We start from the raw sequence: 25,524 nt of genomic DNA, 5'->3' as shown, positions 1-25,524 counted from the left end.
ATTAACCAATCCATTCATTTACTGGTCTTTTTTCCATATTTTTCAAATAAAGGAGGATACGTGCAACACCTCTTGGATGTGCACAGACAATTACATTTTTATCTGCACAGGACAAAGTAAATCAAAGTCTGATCATCTGTTTGCTTCCTTCTCGTCTGAAAGACTGGGTTATCCAGATTCTAAACTTACTGTAGCTAAAAGGCTCACAAATTGCATTGCTTGAATATTTTCTCAGCAAGGAATTTCCCTACCTAAATTACCTAAGGGCCACTAACTAGACCCATGGCTACTTCATCTGCCTTTTGGTCAAGAACGTCTGTTGATATTTGCACAGCAGCTGCTTGTTCCAATGCATATACCTGTTGTTCATTACAAATTGGATCTAATATCCAGAAATAGAGCTGCCTTTCACTTAGTGTTACTCTGGAATATCCTTCCATGAGGACTACCCAAGATAGATGTAGGTGGGGACTATGTCCCATCTGTTGAGTAAGAATGAAAAGTGCAAATCAGATTTAAAATGTATGTGCTGACCATAACTAGGCATCTGTGTTGCCCATTTTCATTCTTTCTCAACCTCTGTACCATCCATCCTCCAATCCTTAAATCTTCTGGAGGAACCTGTTGGATTTTTTATTGGAACTTTTATTGTTGGGTTTGAGCCCTGTTCTTTTGTCTGTTCCTTCCTAGTTGTAGGGACTTTATGGAAACAAACTCGATCTGAGGTATTGAGGATGGACAAGGGCATTGTGGGTAGAGGGAGGAGCTCCAGAATTTGATCCAAAGTCAAGATTATCGAGTGTGATCTGAGGATTGGATTTGAACCCATTTGTTGAGGAAAAATGAAAATGGGACAACACAGATGCCTAATTATGGTGAGTACATAACTTTTAATGTTTCTTTAATATCTTTAACATATACAGTAGTTACTGATAAGACTCCCCACCTCACAGTTAAAAGTAGCCTTGACTGCAAACTATACAAAACTACTTTACAATTCACCATACAAATTACATAATTAAATATTTTGCAGATATTAGTAAGAATAATAACAGTTTTACTTATTTACTATAGTTCCTTCATTGTGTGCCTAAACATTAATGACATAAAGTGTGGTGTATGCATTAGAGCTCACACAACAGCTTAGCATATTCCACAAAATTCCAGTCTTTCTAAGCCATGTCTTCTTGCAAAGCCAAATTTCATGTCTTTTCCTATGTCTGGTGGGATTCATTCTTTATAGTCTCTCTCATTTATTTACTAATTTCATAGTTTTGCTGGTCTTCTTTCTGATCCTCTACATCTCCCACCACTAGTCTCTGGTTCAAGTCCTGATGATTCTTCTAGTCACCCATCTGTTTTTTTTCTGTCATTTAAGCATTTTCCTTTGGAGCATATTTCACCATCAGAGTCTCTCTATAAACTTGGTTATTCTTCAGAAGAATGAGAAGCAGGAGTTCCCTTTGGTTTGCTGGCTCGCCATTTCTTGGCTAAACTCTTTCATTTCCTTCTCAAACTGTTCTGCATCAAAAATGTCTTTGATTTTCTTTGAAAAAAATATCTATGATTGCTGGGTTAAATTTGATACTGTTCCACCTGGTGTACAGTGAATAATCATTTTCCATAAGCACTTCGCTGTTCCCAGTTTTAAATACTTTTCCTTTCTGCCACAATTCTGCCAGGAGCAGCTTTTCTGGTATGATTGCTCAAGTTTCGGCTTATTACTCCTGGCATTATTTGGATCATATACATGATATGCCCTCTCAACTAACAAATCCTGCTGTGGAATACCTACCATACAGTTGCTTATCTGTACTTTAATAAAATTAATGTAAGCTGTTCCTTCTAGTTTCTCTGTTACAGCAAAAAATGTCAAGTTTTCTCTGCCTGCTCTGCCTTCTAACTCAACTATTTTTGAAACTGCTCTTCTTAAAAAGCCTAATGCCCAGCCATTCATTTTTTCTTCATTTTACCTTCTGATTTCTGCAGTTTTATCATTTTATCTAAATAGTTAAAGTTTGTACGTTTTCAGAATTTTATTTGACTTGATATTCCTTCAGTTATGTTAACTCTGACTGCCTTTGATATATTTTCCTGTAAATTACTGCAAGATGTCTACTGTATTAAAGTTAAATCTCTGAACAACTTAGCTGCAAGATACTTCCCATCCATAGTTTTTTCTTCTTTTCTGGTTATTTTTTTCTTACTCTAGTTTTATCCTTTGCTGTCATTAAGGCTGTGTAATTACTAAACAGTAAATGATTCTTTACCAAAATTGATAAATTGTACTGGATTTTTCTGAGTTTCAGTTTTAAGAATAGGAGAGCTCTAATCAACCTGTTGATCAGTGTGCATCTATCTTGGAACTCTCAGCACACCGCATAGTTTGACCTGTGCCCTGCCATACTATATAGTTCCATGTTAAATATGTATGTTAAGAATATACTGTACTGGATGTTCATAATGGTACAGCTCTGAAGAACACGGTTGTAGTACAGTATTATGTATGATTTATTTTGTAGTTCTTTCCGTTATGACTTAACCTTGATAACCAAGTGAAATAAGTTGGTCTTCAAGTAGCTTGGAATTTTACGTGACCCCCCCCCCCCACCACACACACACACACACACACACACACACACACACACACACACACACACACACACACACACACACACACACACACAGTTTGTCTGTCATGATTTGTACTGAGCTTGTAAGTTAACAATGCTTTTATTCACCATAGATTTACACAGGTTGCACTTTCTCTCACCCTTGAAGCCGGACTGCTAAAAGTAGTATCCTTCTTAAAACTGTGCCCTATCCTTGGACACACGAATGCCAAATGCTACTGACAGTAATCATCAAAGCATTTAGTTTCACCTCTCTTGGTCGGAGAACATGGCTGTTGTTCTGCCTAAACACAGCTGGCCTCCTGTAATTCTAAGAGCACAACTTCTCTTCCTTACTGTTAACTGCTTATGTGTGAGCATTACACACCTTTAACATGGGGGCCACATTTTCAGTCTTTGGAATACTTTCTAAAATCTTCGTCTACTGGTATGTTACTGCTGTGTACACCTAGCTACAGCCCTGAGATTGGGAAAAAAGGCCTTATTAAACTCTGTCCATGGCTCTGGAATATTTTGTCTGACTCCCACAAAAATTGTCTGGAGTGTAAGAATAAACATCTTAACTTGTATGCTTCTAGATGTAGGTTAGAGTAAGTTTTTTCCACTTTCTTTGCTTCAGTTTCTCTCATTTGCTATTTAATGAAATAAGTCTGCTTGGCTTAATCTTTTCTTTTTAATTGTGGATGCAGAAGCCTGTTAACCTGCTTGACATTGGATCTTTCTCTTACCTCGAGTGTACAGCTGTATGTGTTGCTTAAAATTTGTGTTGTAATATTATTACTTTTTCATGCATTTTATTGCATGTTAATTAGCAACTGTCATGGTGTAATATCTGAATCTTCAAAACTGTAACTGTTACCTGAATTATTATATTTGTTTATATATCTTCTCGTGTTTCATGCCTTTGCCATTTGACCTAGGTCATGACTGAAAAGGGGACGTAGAGCAGGTCATTTATCTATTCAACAAACAAACTTAAAATGCATGTAGAAATCTCGCAGAGATAAAGTCGAACCTTATTGTCAGTTTTGACGTGTAGGCTAGTGCAGTTAATAGAGGATTGGAAACATACAGCAACAAATTAAACTGTAAAAACTGTGTGATGTAAGAAAGTGTATATATTTTAATGAGAGAAGGTGACTGGTCTAACTGCTTTGTAAGGTTTTATTCTTTCCAGTGTTTTTATCTTATTGATCTTGCAGGAGGCCTGTATTATATGAACATTTTAAGTTGAAACTTCACATAATTGATTAATTGTAATTTTGCAGACATCAAAATTATACAAAGGGTGTGTCCATTCTCACTGTGTATTTTTTTTTTACAGCGCAGATTGCAGTGGACATGGATAAGTCCACTGTAAATGCACTTCTTAATGAAGATGTTCTCTTGAAATGTTTAATAACCGGCTTTCCAGGTTCAGAGTTACAACTTGAAAGTGTTGGCATCTTGTGGAATTATTTCAACGGTATAAAGAAAACCAAGATATATTCTGTAAAAAATGTGGAACATTTCAGTGAAAGGGATGGTGCTAAAGTGTACAAAGATGGAGTAAAATATGGAAATGCTTCCTTACATCTGCAGCATGTGAAGTTGAGTGAAGAAGGAGAATATGAGTGTGTAGTGTATGTTACTCCAGAAAAAGCAGAAGGAAGATCTCGTTTGCAAGTTTCCGGTAAGACAAATAGTTGTATAGTTTTCACAACTGTCCTGACAAGGTCTGTGGATATCCCTTATTTGCTGCTTTGGGACTTCGCTGAGTATTTGCTTTCTGGCTTGGAACATAGTAACTCTTTCTTTGAATTGTTTGTATGTGCTCTGATGGCCCCAGCATTTCTAACATTTTGTTAGAAAAATTGATAAACATTTAAGCATATATATTATATTCTTGAAACAAAAAAAATGTTAAACTTCAGTACACTAGTTTCCTTATTTTCACCTAATTTTAATATGTATTTTCTTTTTTATGAGGTTCATTCAGTTTTAGTTTTACTTTGTGTTTTTTTTTTCTCTCTGAATACTGCTATGATTGGTCTGTCTGGTACATCAATCACTTCTCAAGGCATTTCAATGCTAATGTGCCAGGGTGATGACTTTCTGCTGATTTATAGCTGAAGTAGTGATCATTGTCTAATACATAGATGTTTATCATTATGATTGTTGCTGCAGTAGCCTTAGCTATATGGGTTATATCCTGTAGAGGATATAGCAGCCTGCCAGCTTCCAATGCTTCAGGGCACTTTCCACATGCCCAAGTCGTTTGAGCACCAAGCCGTTCAGAACTTTTCTGTTCCTGAGAAGAGTGCTTCTCTGTAGGCTTTTGAGGATTGATGGTCAGCTAATGCTGTTCCTTTCCTGAGCAAATAAGATTTCTTCGGGGGGGGGGGGGCAAACCTTCCACATTAACTTTTTACTTACATCTACTTATAAAAATAAGGATTTTTTGACTGCCTGGTGACTTATGTAATTTTAAATAGGAATGCACTTTTTTACTTTTATGATAAAACGCCATTAGGTGGATTGGACACTCTAAATTGGCCCTAGGTGTGCGTGTGTGCATGTGTATGCCTTCTGTGGAAGGTTGGGCGCTGGACTGGCAACTCAACACCATAAAACTCCACTGCCAATCATGAGCGGACAGATGATCCGCTGTGGCGACCCCTAACCGGGAAAAGCCGAAAGAAGAAGAAAAGATGATAAAATGCTATTAAAATTTGTTTAAAACTACTGTCCTACACAGGTGGGGATTCCAAGAAAACATTCAGTAGTCTTTTCTGACTACATCTCACTGAATTCTGCTTCTAGAGTGCCTGCTAGACATCTCAGTACATTCTTCACAGGAGCAAATAGTTGTATATCTAGATCTGTTCCAGGGATTTTCTGTTCAGGCTACTGCCTCAGTGAGGGAATACCTCAGGATTTTGGGTTGTATGGCTTCCATGATTCTCATGATAACTCTTGCATGTCTCAAAAGATACAGTAGTATTTGAAATCTCTTTGGTCCCATCATCAACACCCTCTGTCTTTACAAATTCAAGTTTTGGGATCTGTGAAAAGGGAGATCAGCTTGTGGGGACATATATTTTTCAGAATCCAGTTTTCCCATTTCTCCTCCTGCTCCAAAGCAGTCACCACAAGTGTACCAGACTGCTTGGGGAGACATGTCAATGGGCATACATGTTTAAGGTGTTTGGGACAAAAAAGACAGGCCAAAACACAAACTTAAAAGAGGGGTTAGCTCTTTTCAGACTCTCAGTTCTCAAGTCATCTGTGATCTGTGGGACCTCTTCAAGTGTTTACAGGCAATACGGCAGTGATGTGATGCATCAACAAGCAAGGGGAACCAAGTCTTACCTGCTATGCAGACTGGCCATGTTAGCATGGGGTATAGCTTTACAGCAAAATCCCACTCTATAGGCATCTTGCGTCCCTTCAGAGCAAAACTCTGTAGCAAACAAGCTGAGCAGGATCAGAGCAGACCTTCACTAATGGAAACTGAATTAGGGGGTCTTCCCAGATTTCATCCATTTCTGGGGAATTCCTCATGTTCCTTTTTGCCTCCTCTCTAAACAACGGTCAAAATTCTGTTCCTGAACTTCATACAAGAAGGGCTGGAAGACAGATGGCTTTTTTCCATTGACAGGAATGTTCTTTTATGCTTTTCTACCCTTTCCACTGATATCGAAGGTACTTCTGAAGATTCAGAAGGACTCCCCAAAGACCATTGTGGTGACTTCCTTCTGGATTAGACAACATTGGATCTCTCTTCCTTTGGAATTGGCCATGGGCAAGTAACACAAGTTTCATCACAGACTGGGTCTCCTCATACAAGATAAGGAGTGTTGATACATCCAGACCCCCCCAAAACTCCATCTAACTGACTGGATGATAGGGTGTTAATACCTTTTAGCCAAATCTTTTCTGAGGACATATACAGTAGGTATTAATGGAGGCAAGAAAGCCTATTACTAGAAAATTAGATATTAGCTAATGGGAAAAGGTTTTCTAGTGGGTGCCATTGAAAAAAAAATACAGTACCCATTCAGGCCAAGCAGTTCTCTGGTTTTACAGTATTTGTGAAAGTTTATTTTCTATAGCCTGTCTCACTCCTCTGTCAAGGATAATTTCTGGCCATTTCAGCATGTCTGCCCATGGATCCCCCTCTTTCAATGCAGTCTCATATCAAAATGATTTTGAAAGGGGTTTCACATTAAAGGCCTCCCAGAAAACCTGTGACTCCTCCTGAGATCTATAATTTTGTATTAGAGAAGCTAATATTTGCTCTATTTGAACCAATTCATCTGGCCAGTTGAGGTTCTTAACATGGAAAACAGTTTTGCCGATTGTTCTGACAAGTGCGGGAAGACTATCCGAGTTGCAAGCTCTTACTGTGGGTCAGCCCTTTATCACATCTTCACAGAGGTATGGGTCCTTTATTCATAAAATAAGTCTCATAATGTTATCCAAGTTTACCTTAAGCCAACCTGTGTATCTCCTTGCTGTTTTTCCAGAGCCCAAAAATGATGATGAAGGGATACTTCATACCTTGGATGTCCACAAAAACTCTGGTGCTCTTTTCAGAGCAAAACCTTTCAGAACTTGCTATCATTTGCTCATCTGTTGTGAAGGTAAGAAGAAAGTACAATCATTGTCAAAGCAGAGTGTTTCCAAATGGTTGCCTCAGGCTATTGCCTTTTGTTATTCCCACTACAACAAAGTATTACAGGCAGGGTCAAGGCTTATTTTTACCAGGGCCTTGGCTTCATCTGTGTTTTTTGGAAAATGATGGACTCCAGAGGTTTTGTAGAGGCAGCAGCTTTGTCATCTGTGCATACTTTTAGAATGCACTATAAACTAATTCCTTTTCCAGGTCTATGACATGCTTTGCTAGAACCATTCTCCAAGGGCTCCTGGACACTTTCCCTTCTACCTCCCAGTTTTCTAAGCTATGGTAATTTATCCATATAGCCAAGGTTACTTCAGCAGTGTCAATATGATGAATATAGTACAGTTGTGTAAGTAAACTTGCCATAACAGTAGATGTTTGAATGATCACTGCTGGTGTAGCCACTCCCTCCATCCCCCTTGTTTGTGTGTCTTTTTTATGCCATATTGTAGATGTATATCTTTTTTTTTTCCTAACAATGTCCCCTCCGAGCTTAGCTTCCCTCTCTCAATTGGCATGAAATCTTTGAAGGGTTTGAGGCTGAAAGCTGACTTTTAGTCAGCTCTGTTTGAGCTGACTATTGGTTTGGGCATGTGGAAGGTGTCCTGAAACTTTGAAAACTGGTCGGCCATTATATCCTGTGTAGGATATAACCCATGTAGCTAAGGCTACTGCAACAGTGATCAAATGTCTACCGATGTCCTTCCATATAACTGTTCCGGTATTCCTTAATAAAGGGATCCCCTGACAAAGGGTAGCCCTACAGCTGCCCAGTATAATAAAGCTGTAAACGGAACAAACAAACTGCTGAAAACACAAGGCAATCCCAATGGCGAAAAAAGCAGGAAATAGTTGATCCACTCTATCGATTTAATGTAGAGTAAAGACACAATATACATGAAGTGCTTTTCGTCTCGTAAATACAAAGACTTCAGATGTAAAAATCCACATTTAAAAATGTTTTAAGTACTAGTAATACCTAGTCATGTGGTCCCAGTCCACCCAATTGAGGTTACCCGTGAGTAAAATTTTTAAATTAAGGTGACAAAATACCTTTCATTGTGATGTTATTATCTACAAAAGCACTTTTCACCACAAATTTTACTACATGGTACACAACGAATTAGTACCTAGTACCATTACTACTTATAAAAACAACAAAAATGTGTGTAAATAATCGTAGTTTAACCTCCGTTCCTATGTGTTCACATATAAAATCTAACCATATTTTTCTAAGAGAACTCATTTTTTAAAAGATTACCTAATGGTCTAAAGACCTACTGTTTAAAATAAACCCGTACATTCTACATGCCAAAAGACATAGACATAGTTACCTAGTGCATCTGTAAATCAATTACTACATTTCTATTGATACTCATTTACCTTTCCAGAGCCTTAAGCTTAAGCACACTGGCAATAGTACACATTTCTTTTAGTCCTGGGTAATTATATGCATTCATTAAGATCTGCCAGTATAACTCTGACTTCCAGCAAGAGAGTACTAGGACCCCCTCTTGGGTCATATGGAATTTGGTCTATCACCATTTAAAAGTAGGTTTGTTCTTGAATACTTTCTTTTGTTTGGATAAAATCATTTTCCCATTTTGCCATAACTATGTTGGCAAAACTGCCGCCACATGGAGACCCCATGGTGACACCTACCTTCTGGAGATAGTATTGTTTTTCCAAACATTAAGAAATTATTTGATAGGTTAACTACTAGACATCATACTAGACATCATTCTATCAGTGAAATTTGAGTCGTTTTCCCCTCTTGACTTTAGGAATAACATTACCCGTTCAATACCTGTTTGGTGTGGTATAGAGGTGTACAGGTCCTTTACATCTGTTGTTAAGAACCCGTATTCTTGCTCATAATCCAAGTTGTTAATTTGTACCAGTATGCCATCAGTAAAAGTAAGCTTGACAACTCACTGGCCGAACATGTAAATGATCACAGTACACACAACTTTGGGTACATGGTGATAGACCAAATTCCATATGACCCAAGAGGGGGTCCTAGTACTCTCTTGCTGGAAGTCAGAGAGTTATACTGGCAGATCTTAATGAATGCATATAATTACCCAGGACTAAATGAAATGTGGACTATTGCCAGTGTACTTAAGCTTAAGGTTCTGGAAAGGTAAATGAGTATCAACAATATAAATGTAGTAATTGATTTAAAGATGCACTAGGTAACTATGTCTATGTCTTTTAGCATGTAGAATGTACGGGTTTATTTTAAATAGTAGGTTTTTAGACCATTAGGTAATATTTTAAAAAAATAATTCTCTCAGAAAATATGGTTAGATTTTATGTGAACACATAGTAACGTAGGTTAAACTACAATTATTTGCACACATTTTTGTCATTTTTTGTTGTTTTTATAAGTAGTAATGGTACTAGGTACCAATTCGTTGTGTACCATGTAGTAAAATTTGCGATGAAAAGTGCTTTTGTAGATAACGACATCACAATGAAAGGTGTTTTGCCACCCTAATTTAAAAATTTTACTCACGGGTAACCTCTATTGGGTGGACCGGGACCACATGACTAGGTATTACTGGTATTTAAAACATTTTTAAATGTGGCTTTTTACATCTGAAGAAGTCTTTGTATTTACAAGACGAAAAGCGCTTCATGTATATTGTGTCTATTCTACATTAAACCGATAGAGTGAATCAACTGTTTCCTGCTTTTTTTTTTTGCCATTGGGATTGCCTTGTGTTTTCAGCAGTATAATAAAACCTTATGTTTTTTAGAAGAATTTCACACGTCACACACATGCCATAGGCCATAAAGGTGACATACAGATGTACGTACCTCAGAACTACTTTGCCGGCAGTCCAAAAGCCCAGTTCAATAATTGGTTTGAATGCTCCTTCATTTCAGATGGTTACCAAGTCCTTTTCAGATGTGTCCCATTGGGCTTTTTCTTTTTATCTTGTCCTTTTTCTTTGTTGGGAGGGTACATGCTATCCAGAAAGGGAAGATTTCAGTGTGGGAGACAGATTCCCCATAAGGACTGTCACGAGCAGTGGTTTTGCTTGGGTGCTTCCCTGACTCTCTTGTGCCTGATTTGTCAAGCATCTGTCCCCAAGACTCTTCGTAGTCATCTCTTCTCCTTATATATCTACCTAGAGAACCAATGTCTAAAGTTGTTGGCGCAGGTTGCAATGGCAGTACTGTCCCAGCCTGAAGGCAAGCAGTCTGCCAAGAACAACAACAGAAAGTTAGCTTGGATTTGTCTGCTGTACCACCTCTCCTAGATGTCGCCTTCGAGGCTGGTGAAAGCCTGGAGAATCATCAGGTTATTCCATTGGATTCCCCTGCTGCGACTGTTTTGGAGGCTGGCATGGAGCTGACTTCTCTCACATCTTCGGAGGCTCTGAAGATGTCTGTCATGGATGTTGAGGGAGGAACCATAACTGATTGTATTTGTGGGGTGTTGCACAGATTTTTGTTGGGGAGGAGATTCCCACTATGTTGGTTGAATGTCTACAACTGTCCATACCTCCCAAGATCTTTAGGGCTGATGTCCCTTTAAAAAAGCAGCAAAAAAAAAAAAAAATTTCCCCCGCTCCTAATGATCCTCAGCATGAGTGGCAGAATTTTACACAGGGGATGTTTAATGCTCTCATGGCCTTGAAGCCTCCCAAGGGGTTTCTGTTCCTGGCCCCCCACCTCCCAGTTGTCTATTCCTTTTAAGAGACCTAGGGAGCAGGACTCTACCAATGAAAAATTGGACTCTGGAAAAGAGTCTCTAGCCTACTCTCTGATTCCTTTTTCATTAGAATATGGTTCTGAGGAGGACTCCATTCATCCATATTCTCCCTTTGAAGAACCTTCCTTTGGGGGTACCACCTCTTGTATGATGGAATATTTTTTAAATGGGACTGTACCCAGGTTTTTGACATCCAGAAGAGGTATAAATGGAGTCTCCCAAGCCCTCTCATGTCCCTCTTATCCTTGCTGCCTTGTTAGATACCTTTTCAGCAGTTTCTCAGGCCCCTGATTCCCAGTCCCCAGCCCCTAAAAAACATGATAGGTTTTATAAGGTGCTTAATGATTGTAAGTTTCTTTACAAATGTCCTTCTGTTGATCCTTCTGTTGTCTCTGTTTCTTCTTATAAACCTTTCAAATTGTTGCCTTCTACTAAATTGCTTCCTTTCTGACAAGGACAGTAGGGCCATGGAAAGGTTGGGCAAAAAGGTGTACACTGCTGCTACCCTGTCCTTTTGGGCAACTAACTGTAAGAACCATATGATCATGGATGTTTTAGCTTTTCTGTCAGATTGTATCCCTCTTTTTGCTGGGCTCCTCTTCTCAAGTGGTCTGTCATTCTGTTAATTGTAGTTATGATGCAGCTTATGCTTCTTCTACAGTTGCTGCCTTTGGTTCTATGCTAAGATGTTAATCTTGGCTTCAGCTTCAACCTTTGCCTGATGATATTAAGGCTAAATTGATAGATGCTCCTCTTGACAATAAAAATCTCTCTGATTCTGCATCTGCTAAGCTTTTTAAGTCTCTACAGGATAAGTGCAAGGTCTTGCAGGAATTGAAACGTATTTTTGTTTCACTTGTTCCCAAATTTCAGAGGAATTATCCTTCCAAACCTGTCTTTATATGTAGACAATCTCACCCTCCTCCCAAAAAGTAAAAAGGGTTCTGTAAGAGCTCCTGCTGCTAAGTCTACTCCAGCCTCCTATTACTTAGAATCTTCATTTTCCAGACAAGCCAAGTTCTCTCTGACTACTTTCTTCCCTCCCTCCTAAGTCAGGTTCCTTTATCTCTTCGTCTTTCCCTGTCTCTTCACAATTGGTTAATCATTCAGGATTCTTGGGTTCTGTCCATCATTTGTCAGGGGTATTTCATGATTTGGAAATACCTTCCTCCTTTTTTGGGCATTCCTCAACCTCTTCAGGAACAGCTGTATTTTTTTCCCGGATGTACTTCGGAGCCTTTTGTCTCAAGGCACCATCCAAACAATTTCTGCTCCTGAAAGGGGAAAAGGATTTTTTTCTGGAATGTTTTTGGTTCTCAGAAAAAAAGGCACCTTGGAGGCCCAATCTGGATCTTTCTCAGCTCAATACATTTCTGAAGGTTCCTTCCCTTTAAATGCGGTCTCCTCAGACCCTGTTTCTTCTTCTTCTACCACAGGCTTTCCTAGTCTTTGTGGATCTCAAGGATGCCTATCTTCTTCTCCCTATTCATTTCCATTTCAGGAAATTTTTGCTGGACTTCATATGAGAAAACTACAATAGTTCCTAAAGTCAGTATGGCTTCAACATTCTCATCCATTGGACTTTCTAGTTTCCTTTCTTACATGCCTCAAACTAGAGATTCAGTGGTGGATTCATCAACTGTCTCTCAACCCAGGGCTTCCTTTTCAGCCCCCAGTCCCCTCTCAGGAACTTTTTTTTACATGCCTCAGATGCTGGCTTGGAGGGGGGGGTTTCCTTTGACTTTTTAGAGGTTCAGGGCCATTGATCCATTAATCAGAGGGTGAACCATATCAACATCAAGGAGACGAGAGCTATCCTCCTTGCTCTTCAGGCCTTCCATACTCTATTCCTTCGGGGCCTCTCAGGATCTTTACAGGGGGTGACACAGTCTTGCCTCCTGTGCAGACTAGTTCTTTAGGTTTGGTATCTGGCTTCCAGTATCACGTGACTGTCTAGGTTGTTTATAGTCCTTCATAACAGAACCTTGTGGCAGACTCCCTGAGCAGGTCCATAACACAGACTGATGAGTGGATGCTTCACAGAGATGTGTTTCTGGACATTGCCCACCAGTGGGGGTACTCCTCAGGTAGATCTTTTTGCCTCCCCTCTGAACAGGTAGTTTCCTCTCTTTTGCACCAGACTCTCAAGTTCTCTGTCATGGAAGGTGGATGTCTTGTCTTTTTCTTGGAAGGGGATGCTTCTCTCGGACTTCCTTCCCCATCCTCTCATACAGAGGGTCCTGTTGAAGATAGAACTGGAGCCTTCCATAATATTGTTGACGACTCCCTTTTGGCCCAGACAGCATTGGTTCCCTCTTTTTCTGCACCTAGACAAGGGCAGTCACTACAAGTTATCTTACAGGGTGGACCTACTCACACAAGACAAGGAGTCTATCGCCCATCCTCACTTGTCTACTTTTCAGCTGACACTGGGTGGTAAGGTTTTGATCCCTTTTAGGCACCTTTTTTCTAAGGATGTGCTTTGGGTTGTGCAGGATGCCATGAAACCCACTTCCAGAAAATCTTATTTAGCCAAATGGAAAAGATCGTCTGGCTGGTGTCTTGCTTATAACCAGGATCCACTTTCTGTGGAAGTTCCTTTGGTTCTCTTATTTGCGTCAATTGCTCAATGTTGGGTTGGCATACTCTTTTTAGTTAAAACTCACCTTTCAGCTATTTCTTCTTGTCTGCGTTTGACTTTTTCCTTTGGCTTCTAGGTTTAAGGTCAAATAATTTCTTAAAGGCATCCTTAGTATTCGGCCTCCCAGGAAGCCTATTCCTCCTTTCTAGGACCTTAATTTTGTTCTTGAAAATTTAATTTGAGCTGCTTTCGAGATTGCAGCTTCAGCTTCCTTGCAGCTTTGTATATGGAAGACTGTTTTTAGAAGGGTGTCTAAGCTTCAGGCACTTATGGCTGTACCACCTTTTGTAGTTTTTCATAGGGACAGCATGTCTGTACTAATCCTTTTATGCTCAAGGTGTTACAAATTAGAGCAGTTTTTGTTTCCTTTCATCCTAGATCTCCAGGTTTGGCTGTTTCTAAGCAAACCATTTCTTCTTGGATTTCTAAGGCCATTTCCTTTTGTTATTCAGAGTCTTTTATGCTTCTGTAAAGGCTCATTCTACCAAGGCTATGGCTTCCTCTGGAGTTTTTTCAAGGGATTGGATACCAATTTCATCCTTGAAGCAGCTACTTGGACTTCTGCCTATACTTACTAAACATTACAAGCTGGATGTGGTTTCCAGGGCGAGAGCTGGATTTGCCATGGCTGTTGTGCAAAGCTTTCTTGAGGGCTCTGTTGGGCCTTCCTCTTTCCAAGTTTCCTCTTGAGCTTTTGTATTCTCCCTTTACTAAGGAATACTGCAACAGTGATATGGAAGGACGTAGTACAGTTGTGTAAAATCTCACCATGGTGGAAGATGTCCTTCCCTTCACTGGTATTCTCTCCCTCCCTTCTCCCTACTATTTTTTGTCATCTTTTCCTTCAGGATGCACATGTTTCTCCTTTTCTTCTTGGTCTATTGATGTCTTTCCATTTCACTGTTGCAGTATTCATTACAGTACGGATTCCCTGCCAAGGGCGACCCAATGTCTAGTCAGTATACCAAAGCCTTTTGGTTGCTTTAAGGTATACCATGCGTCAACATGTATGCTCCTTGGGTAGACTATGGCATAAAGGTGATGTCCAGACGTACCCTTAAACCTTTTGCCCCAGTCCGAATGCCATCTTTTGATCATCTATCTGATTGCCCGTTTTTGTTGGTCACTAAGCATTGCAAATAAGTGCCCCATTTGGGTTTTGCTTTACTTATCTTTATTTTATTTTATTGTTGTGGGGTTTCATGCCCTCCAGGAAGGGTAAATGCCAGCGTGCGAGACAGATTCCCCAAAAAGGCCATGCGAATAGTGTCTTTTTTGCCCTGGCAGCTGTCACAATCATGCATCATGTGCTATCTCTCAGGCCTTTGTTCCCAAGATCCATTGTAGTAGAAAGTCTTTTTTTGGCATTTTATCTGAAAAAATCAGCTCCTTAAACTTTTAGCTAAGGAAACAATAGATGGAACTTCCTGCTCCAAGGTGCAGCCATCTGAGAAGAAGAAAGCCAAAAAACCTAGGCCGGAATCTTCTGCTGTTCAACCTCCACTAGATATCTCTCCCAAGGTGAGTGTTTGCCCAGAGGTTTGCCAGCTTCCTCATTGTATTCTTCTGCTATGACTGGGTTGGAGGCCAATGAGGTCCGCCTTCTACTACATCCGTGGAAACATTGTAGGCATCCATCTTGAACGTACAGGAGAACCACAGCTGATTATCTCCAAGTGGCCTAGGGGGTTCCTCAAATCCTTGTCAGAGAAGTCCCTGCTACTGTCATTGAATACCGTTCTGGGTCAGAGCCTTCTACTTTTCATAAGGCGGAAGCCCCACTTAAAAAAGCAAAAGATTAAACATATTCCTTCTGTTCCTAAAGATCTACAAAGTGAATGGCAGTCATTTACTCAGGGCTTGTTTAGTGCTTTGATGGCTTTAAGACCTCCTAAGGGTGTATCTGTCCACCCCCTCCTTAGTCCTTTACCCACTCAAAAGACCCAGGGAACAGGGTTCCTCTGAGGAGGAGGTGGATTTTGATGAGGAATCCCTTGCTTACTCTTCTCAGATTCCTTCTCCTTTGGATTATGGTTCAGAGGAAAAGGATTTTACCAGTCATGATAATCCCTTTGAAGATATTTCTGTTGGGTACACCATCTCTAAGCTGATGGAGTTTTTTAAATGGGTTTGTGCTCCAGTTTCTGAGGTTCAAAATGGTATTTTGAGTTGCTGCAGATGGATTCTCCTAGGCCTTCTGTTGTTCATCCTGTCTTAGCTGCCTTGTCAGATGCATTTTCTAATGCTTCTAAGGCTACAGATTCTCAGCCCTCTGCCCTCAAGAAACCTGATAGATTCTGTAGAGTGCCTGAGAACTTTAAATTTTTGGACAGATTTCCTTCTGCTGACCTTTCTGTTGTGTTTTTGGCCACTGACGAACCATATCAGTTTATGCCTTCTCCTAAGTTATTGCCCTCTGATAAAGATAGTAGAACCATGGAAAGGTTAGGGGAAAAAGGTTAATACCTCTGCTACTTTGGCTTTTAGAGTTGTTAAATATTAGACTCCCAAAACATCACTCCACGAATCAACTCGCCAAAGACAAAAAACACACTGACAAATAGAGAAACGGTCACCATCCACATTTACTGTGCTCCTAGTACTTTGGCATCAAGCCTTCCAGGGAATAATTACTCACAAGAATGGTGTAGTTTATATACATTTCACTACATTCATTATTCAATTCAATTCAGTTATACAATAATTGATAAATTAATTAATCAGTGAGTCAATAAAAGTTTAAGTGCATCCAGGACATTTAAAATGCTTCAGAAACATTTAAATTATATCAAAATGCTTTTAAAGTACAACACCTTCTATTGCATTTAAGATAATAATTTAAAATTATCATACAAAATCAACTGTACATCTTTGGATTAGCAAATGCTAAAACATTTCATCTTGTACATGTAAATCTTTATTCTATGCATCTGTACATCCTTAGAATGGTCCATGTTAAAATATTTCATCCTATACATATAAATAAAACTCCACATTAAGCCCCTGAGGCCAAAGGGTTCCAAAATTGATATTATATCTACTTTCCATCCTTAACAAGATGTGCCCATATTCCATGCCTTGTGCTGCATAAAGTTTATTTAAAACAGAAAAAATAGACTATTAGTATTGCCATTGTGAACAGCATGGAAATGCCGGGCTACTGGATTATTAAGCCTGACATGCCTCACATCCCCCAAATGCTCCATAATTCTTCTTTTCACCATTCTTCTGGTTTGACCTATGTACCACTTTACAAGTAGGCAATCACATCCAATGGCATACACAGCCTCAGTTGTGCAGCAATTGTAAGATCCCAGGGCAGTAAACTTATTTCCATTAATGAAAGTGCCTGAGATGTTCTTAACTTTATCACACACCTTGCACCTTCCACATCTAAAGGTGCCTACTGCGTTAGAACGAATTTATATTCTGCTACTTGCCCCACTATTCAATAGTTCCTTTGAATTATAAAATCTGCTATGAAAAAAAAAATAACCTTACCCTTGAAAATGTTGCCCACGTCATCATCCTGCTGGATGATGGGCCAAAACCTGTGCACTAACATCTTCAACGTAGCTGAAAAAGGGGAAAATTTATTGACAAAAAATATGTCATCCTCTGACACTTAAATAATCTCCATGCCCATAATGTATTGCATAACTCCATGCTCTCCGACCAGCAATTTGCTTTCTCACTTTTTCATCATCCCTATTTAATACCTGACTAGAATACCCTCTCTTCACCAACTTGATTCCGACAATGTTGAATTCCCCATCCCAAGTGGTTCTATCATAAACATTGTCACTGATCTGCTTGAATTCTCCATAAGGGAGAGAGTCAAGTAAATGTCCTGGATGCATACTGTCTGCACTCAAAAAGTTATTAGCCGCTGTTTCCTTATAAAATGGTCTGAAAGACACTAACTTATCTTTATCCACAAAACTGTATCTTATGTCTGTGGGTTTGATAGGATATTGTGATGGCATTCTTATTCAGTTCCACCATGAACTGTTCAAAAAGATTAATCTCCCCTCTACATAAAAAAAGCAAATCATCAATATAGCGTTTAAAAACTATAACATTTTCCAAAAAACATGTTCCTATAAACATAGCTCTCCTCAAAAAAAACATAAAAATTATGGCATATGATGGGGCAAAAGATGCCCCCATAGCAGTTCTTGTTTTTAGTAGAAAAAATTAGTCCTCAGACCTAAATACATTGTGTGTCAGTGCAAACCCCAACAGCTGTAAAATATAATTTGTCCTGGGACCTTCCCCCAATAATTTAGCTACTGCTTCTAGACCCCATCGATGAGAAGTGTTGGTATACAAGTGTGACGCCCGTGCCCTGGTCCAGCAATCAAGGAGCCTCAGTCCTCACCAGTAACACGAGTGAGGGCCGTCTCATATAGGAGGAAAGGATAACAAATGCACACAGTAAAGTGCAATTTCCCTTAAGAGCACACAGAGATCACAGTCAGTCTGGGGCTGGTCACTCCCTTGCTCTCCAAGTCTCCAATAAGATTCCCCACTGGCACAGCTATATGGTCCAGATCTCAGCCTAGTGGCAAGCTAAAACCTCCAGCAGCTCTCTGTCCAACCAGTGCTTCATGTCCCTGCCCAAGTAGCTGACACACACACACACACACACACACACACACACACACACACACACACACACACACACACACACACACATGTTTATACAACCACACAGACACTCCTGGGGAAGGCTGGTACAGGTTCTCCAACTGTGCCCCTTTTTCCCAGACTATATGGTAGTATCAGCTGCCACCACCCACTAAATTTATCAGCTACTCAAAGGCCCTTAAAAGGGTGTCCAGTTATTACTGTGCAATATTATTATCCCATTGGTAAGTGTGACTAAACAGTCAAGGCTTACTAGAGTGACTTGGTACAGGATCACTGTATGTATGCAATGTACTCTAGAGCTTAAATTATCTCTACACAAAACAGCCATAGTTAAAAGGTTTAAAAATATGTAATAATAAAAACACAAGACAATACGTTTTACTACACAGTGCTAGTCAAGAATTTAGAGATCACAGATAAATACTTAAAATAATTCAGTAGTACAGTTCTGACATCACAGAAAAACACTTAGTCTAAACTTTCTAGTTTCTAGCTATTTCTAAGAGAAAACACAAGTCTAAGATAAATGTACATATAGAGCAAAGGCAGTGCTGAGTTGGATGGTCAAAACAAAAATGCTTAATGCTCTCTGATTTTCTGTTTTTAAAATCACATTCCTGGTTCACATTAAATCATTCTTCACACTTCCCTGGGTTCCCAGGCTAACAGAAACTACATTTACATTCTTCACCTCTGGGTAGAAACCAGAGCAATAAAGGACATTTATGCATGCAAATTCTGGCCATTAACTCTGGCCTTAAAACAATAGTAAGAATGCCTTCATCTAGACTGGCCGGAGCCATGTTTACATCAAAGGGTCACAACATGCTTTATTTGGTCAGTAGAGTGCACTGTTATATTATTTTCCAGTTCCGCATGTAACAGCATTTTTTCCATTCAAGACAACAAGCCTGTGGCTTACATTAATATTTACAAATGACAGAATTGTCTATAAAATTCTATCTGGCTAGGCTGGCAGCCTTCACAATAAGGACTGGACATCAATGGTTGCCCAGAAAAAAATCCTCCTGCCACTCGGTACCTCCCAAAGTGTCTGTAAGCTCTTTATCATTATTGATATGTGAGGGGATTCGCTTCAAATGCTCTTTCAACTGTGTATCAAGAAAAATACCAATATTCTGGAGATACCCCTCGACACTATGGGCCTGTCTGGTGGATTTGTCAAGTCCTTAGGTACTTTAGGAATGGCATAACATTTAGCCATTCTAGGATGTTTTACATGCAATGTTTTAGCATCAATGGAGGAAAAAAATCCCAGTCTTTCTCCCTTTTCATGTAATTCCAGCAATAAATCATTGTATGCATCCAAAGCATTTAACTGCACCTGTTCATAAACACCAACTTCCTGCAACAATTCCTTCACCATGTTGTTATATTTGACTCCAGACATTATTTCCCAGTTTGCCCCCTTATCTGCCTGTGCAAAAACATAGGGCAGGATTCACGAAGCCTCCGTGTAAGAGTTACAAGTTACAGAGGCTGCAGTTAAACGGTGTGATGTCAGCATGTCATGCATATGCATGAGGGCATGCTGAATCACACCTATGACTTGCACGGTCCTGCAAACGGACACGCCCCCAGAAGAATAAAAGTCCCGAAAGTAAACCCCCACGACAGAGTCCGTGTAAATGTGAATAAACACAACACAACACATGCCCTCACAGACTATGAACATAAAATATATAAATGAACATGTTATATATTTTTTTAAATTGTAAAGATGTTTGCCCGTGAGTGTGCTCGTTTGCGCGGGCGTGCCCGTAGGTTAGCCACAGTTAGCAGTCAGTGGAAAAGCATATAAGAACTACATATGCAAAATAAGCCAAAAAGCAATAGCGTAGCGGTAGAGACGTCGGCTGAAGAGCAGGCAGTCATGGTTCGAGCCCCCCCCAGCATCAATTTTTATTTTTAGTGAAATAAGCACAAAACAAGTCCCTGACATATATGTAGACATATAAAATTATATTTTATGTAAAATGTAATGAAATGGGCCATATATTTTGAAGAAATGTGAGATAAAATAATAAAAAATGCCAGATGTGCCTATAGCCGAGCTACAGTTTAACAAGTTGAGTGTATCTGCCCGTAGGTGAGCAGTGATTTAACACGCTGAAACTGTGTGCCCCTAGCTGAGCGTAATATGCGTGCTGACAGCCAAATGAAACGTAAACCAGCGTAACCCGTTTGCGCGGAGCTGCACATCGTGCCAACAAGCTAACCGACGAGCAACGTTGAGCAAGCTGTAACAAAACTGCCTTTACACAGACACACCTCCTAGCCTGTGTAGACAGTCATAAAATATAAAAAGCAATGGCCAGGTTCGAACCCAGGATACCATGCACCATAGTCAAGGTACTGAACCACTAAGCCATGACAGCTGCACTTAGAAATGCAGTAATAGCAAATATATAGGAATGAATAGAAAGAGGAGCATGACAAAGCAGGTTTTGTGAAGCTGATACAATTCCAAAATGGCCAATCACAGATAGGTGCGGGAAAAACGGCATATATAAGCCCCATAGGCGGGAATACACAGCATAACCGAATGTAGAACCAACTTGCAGCCATTATGTCAGGTGTAGGTGAGGGTAGTTGCTTTCGAGCACAGAGGTGGGGCATTGAGGAGTTCAAATATATGGTTTGGCTCCTTGTCCACAATCATGAGGCCCAACTCATGCAGGGCCAGGTTCTGTGGGGAGCATATAGGGCTGAGGCGTGGGACCGGTTGGCTCATGATCTTACCAGTGCCACAGGGATACCAAGGACTGGTGAGCAGGTCCGTCACCACCATGCGGACCTGAAGAAACGAAAGCAAGACCAACTGAACCATTGGATCCAGGAGGCCCGGCAAATGCCCAACGTCCCACTACTGAGCAAGTTACATCTAATTATTTATGTAAGAAATTAACCTAGCTGATATTATGGAAATGTGTATTCCAATATTACTTTATTTATATTACAGCTGCAGGTGTCCGTTCTGTAAACCATAGAGCCTATGGTGATAGGCTGGTGCGGTTGCGCCACCAGGCAGGTCAGTAATCCTCTCCCTGTAACTGTAAATAAATATAAAAGTATGACAGTTAGCAAAAGAGTGCAGTGCAGTCACTAAGTAATAAAATGTGCAAGTAACAGTGTAAGAGGGTTTGCAAGTATTGCTTGATTGCAAAAGTGTGATGCGGTCTGTAATCCAAACAGAAAAATGAAAAAGTCTGAAATAAAGTCTGAAATAAAGATGTTCCACCTGTAATATAATAGTACATAACCTGCAGCAGGCTGAAAAGTACAGCTGCAGAAGCTGAGTAAAACACATGTGTGAAATATATCCCTGTTGAAATACAGAAACATGACAGAAGTGTGACTGTTGGAAAGGATTGTAATAACTACAGGTAAAACATGTCAATAAAGCCTAGAATTAAGTACCATCCTGAATTGTAAAAATAAAACAAGTGAGAGAGTGTGAGAAAGAGTTATGAATCCACCAATAAAGTAGTAATAACTCCTGAATAAAGTATACTGCAGTCAGTACAGAATGAAATGAATGTGACAAGCAGAACCAAACTGCAAAATGTGTTGAAAATGTTACTGCAGCTGGAATGTGTATCCCAAAATCTGGATATGTTGCTCTCAGTCTGCAATATGCAGATAGTATGGTAGTCTGAAATACCAAACATCCACAGTTGTCTATAGCTATATAAAGCAAATGTAGCAGGATGATGTAGCTGAACAGAGCCAGATATGAATGTGTATGAATGAAAATGAAAATGTATATTGATGTAGCAGTAACATTCCTATCACCAACTTGAAGTAGTTATCACATAGGAAACTGTAGGTAGAACTGTAGTGTGTATATCATCTGCAGCTATTAGAAATGTACAGCATATGTATTGGTATTTGAAGGTGTTAATTAAATTTTCTTCACCCTACCCTATAACCACATATAATCCATTCCACGTGAAATTGGTATGTGCAATCACAATTAACACCCCTGGACATTTGTCCTGTTGGGTCATACATATTTGCATGTACGTTGATGCATCTGCCCTGTTCATACATCCAGACCTGATGGCCTGTTGCCATCAATCAACCCTGCATGTTGTTGGACTGTGTATTGCTGTTCAAAATATGCATGTATTATGCTTGCTGTTCAATGGTTTGAATATCTGGGTGTTTGGTTAATGGGAATACTAATGCATGCTGTTGCAACTAATTGTGAATGGTATTGTACGTTACTAACCCAAACTGTCATGACATAATGCAAAACATAGGACAGGGAAGGCGGGTTCCAGCGGACCCACCTCTCCCACCTCAGCTGGCAAGTGCACCTGGCAGTAGTGCCCAGTCTGGACCCTCCTCCGGTGGCCCTGTGCCACCTGCGGGTGGAAGCATTGCAGGGGATGGGGCTCATCCACCCTCTGCAAGTGTGGCTGGAGGAGAACAACCACTCCCCCTCCGTAGTGTCCGGACTGTGGTGCATAGGGAGATCCAGGAAGCTGTTCTTGGGCCCCTACGCCAGCTTGAGGCACAGGTGGCACAACTAACGGGCGTGCCTGCTGCCCGGCCTACACAGCCCCCAGCACAGCCCTGTCCTGGGCTGTGAAGGCACAGTGGCAACTGCCCATGGGTGGGGATATCAGTTCCACTGTTGTGGAGATATTAGTTCCACTGTTGCCATCGGTGGGCTCATGGGCTCTAGATATCCAAACATCCGTCCCCGTCAATTGTGTACCCCCCCATATGTCATACACCGCCCCTGTATGCGTCTTGTTTGTCTTGTCTGTTGACCTACCCAACCTACCTCCCCAGCTATACCGACTTCCTGTACCTGACATACCACTCTCACCTGAAAAAAAAAAAAAAGGGCACTCTGTACCCACAAAAAAAATTACGCCCCATACATAGCTGCCCATTTCGCACACATGTCTGTTGGACATGGAAACTCTCAATTACAATTGGCTGTGCAACAAGTATTATTGTTGTCCTCACACCTCTCTCAGGGGTGGAAGGTTTCAGATGTCACACCAAATTACAAACATATGCACAGCTGTTGCTGATAACGAAATGGACAGCTATGGGCCTTACCTAAATCCTTCCTGCAAAACCCGAGCTTGTTTCCCTACTGTCTTACCCTCTGTGACCCCTTTTTCACCACTTTCCTGTCTCCCCATTTTCATTTCTTTCAAAGAAAATAGCGCAAGTGTGTGCAAGAGTAAGCACTTTTAAGCGGTTGTAAGCAGGTGTGCGCGGAGTTGAACGCCAGTGCGCATGCGTAAGCTCCGCGCAAACCAGCGCTAACCCGATTACAACTGCTTAAAAGTGCCTTAGTCACTCTGAATGACAAGTCCTGTAGTCTGCTCAAAAGCAAAATAAAATCCCACTGTCAGTCCCGAACCCAGGACCTTGGAAACAGTAGTCTGCATGACTTGCCACTAAGCCATGACTGTTATATTAGAACATTGTGCTACAATAAATATATCATGTAATAGTAGGAATGAATGTAAAGGGAATATAGGATGTGTAGTACACAAAGCATGTCATGTATATTTACTGTCAAATGTAGTGGATTTTTGGAATAGTAGTGTGTGAACAGAAACAGCCATGCTAGTTGGTAGCTAGTAGGTAATAATGTCACTGTAGCACCTTGCAAGCCACACGCATACTCACAGCAGGATAATCACTGCCCATACCCCACAACCTCTTACAGGAACACATCTGGACTAAGTAATAAAAAATGTGGAGCAAAGGGCCAAAACAGGGACACATTCCAAATAATGCTACAACAAACTTAGACAGTTCAGAGAGTAACAGGTTCTGCATTTTGTTGGATGTTTGGAAGGGTATGAAGTCTGAAACTTAAATGTTTGTCACTATAGTCTGACTTCAGCCCACATTGATTTGCCAGAAAAAGCTGTTTATGAGATATTGACGAAAATATGAGGCAAAAATGTGGACAACCTGCAAATATCTGTACACTTGAGAGGTCTGACACTGCCATATTTAAATAGTTAAGGGCCTAGACATAGCAACAGTGACTGAGTTACAGGGATGCCCCACAGACTCCCTGTGAAATGTACAAACAGTAGGCAGAAAGGTGTTACAACACATGCAATGGTAACTATGAAGTACTGAAAGTATGCACCACTTGCACGGCAGAAATAGTGTAGTAATACATATGCTCATGCTATCCCACAGTCACAACTGCAGAATACCAGACAATTTAATGGATGTACCCCACTGATATGTACCATTCCATGAGGCAGATAAAAGATGCACCTGAGAGTCTGTGGGGTCTGCTCAGCAGCATACTCAAATACCCTAATAGATGTCAAGGCCCACACCATGGCCAGACCACACTGCATGCAGTAACACCCTAGCAGATATAGCAAGCTTTCCAAGGTGTGAATGTACATGGAAAATAGGAAAGCCACAGCAACACACTACAGTCAAGACACCTAGCAGGCATACAAGTAGTGAATGTAAAGGGCAAATATTGAAGCCATAGCAACAAAGTGCAAGAGCCACTGCTATACACCAGTTACACCACATGTCCCACAGGAAAGCACACACACCCACATTAACAGTAGTAGTAATCTTAGGTGTCAGTGTACATACACACTTAGTACAGGAAACTGGAGAAATGAATGGGGAAATGTTAATCTACAACACAGCCGGAAATATGAGAGAGATACTAACCTTTACACTCATAGAACAGTGTCCACAGCATACCAGCATGGTCCCTGCCCTTAAAATCTGAAAGGGCTACACCTATCTCACATACCTTTTTATAGCACTGTCCTGAAATCACAGTGAGAACTGCAATCAGTACACAACTGGCTGCATGCAGTTAGCAAATGCTGGCTAACAATTGGTGCAGAGGCCATCACATGGACATATGCAGATACCTACGAAAGCATGCTGTACTCCCAGTCCACACATGCAGTACTTTCATTGCACCCTGTGGAGGTAGGAAGAGACAGGGAGAGAAAAAAAAAATAAACATACGCAAACAAAACCAGTTAGCAACAACCACTTGAAAGCTGACAACTGGCAAGTGGAGCAGTAGGACACGAAACCAGACGGCAACACAAGCAGCTTTGACAAACACAGGTAATGTAAAGTAATACTATAAAAGTCTACATACTGTGAATCCTCCATGTGTGTCATTGGTCTGTATCCATATGTATATGAAGAT

The 25,524-nt window shown here is 40.4% G+C and overlaps 1 protein-coding gene across 1 annotated transcript in view; it reads left to right on the top strand.

The window, feature by feature from the left end:
* Nucleotides 1-25,524, top strand: part of LOC122810505 — a 1,366,849-nt gene that overhangs the window by 129,392 nt on the left and 1,211,933 nt on the right. The window contains exon 2 of the mRNA XM_044082087.1: nucleotides 3,958-4,305. Within this exon, the coding sequence (XP_043938022.1) occupies nucleotides 3,958-4,305 (348 nt within the window). The remainder of the gene's footprint in view (nucleotides 1-3,957; nucleotides 4,306-25,524) is intronic.

This window comes from Protopterus annectens, chromosome 9.part0, assembly GCF_019279795.1.
Source record: "Protopterus annectens isolate FY-2018-M chromosome 9.part0, PAN1.0, whole genome shotgun sequence".
NCBI lineage: Eukaryota > Metazoa > Chordata > Ceratodontiformes > Protopteridae > Protopterus > Protopterus annectens.
The sequence above is the reverse complement of the archived record's forward strand: the minus strand, read 5'-3'. Positions and strand labels throughout refer to the sequence as shown.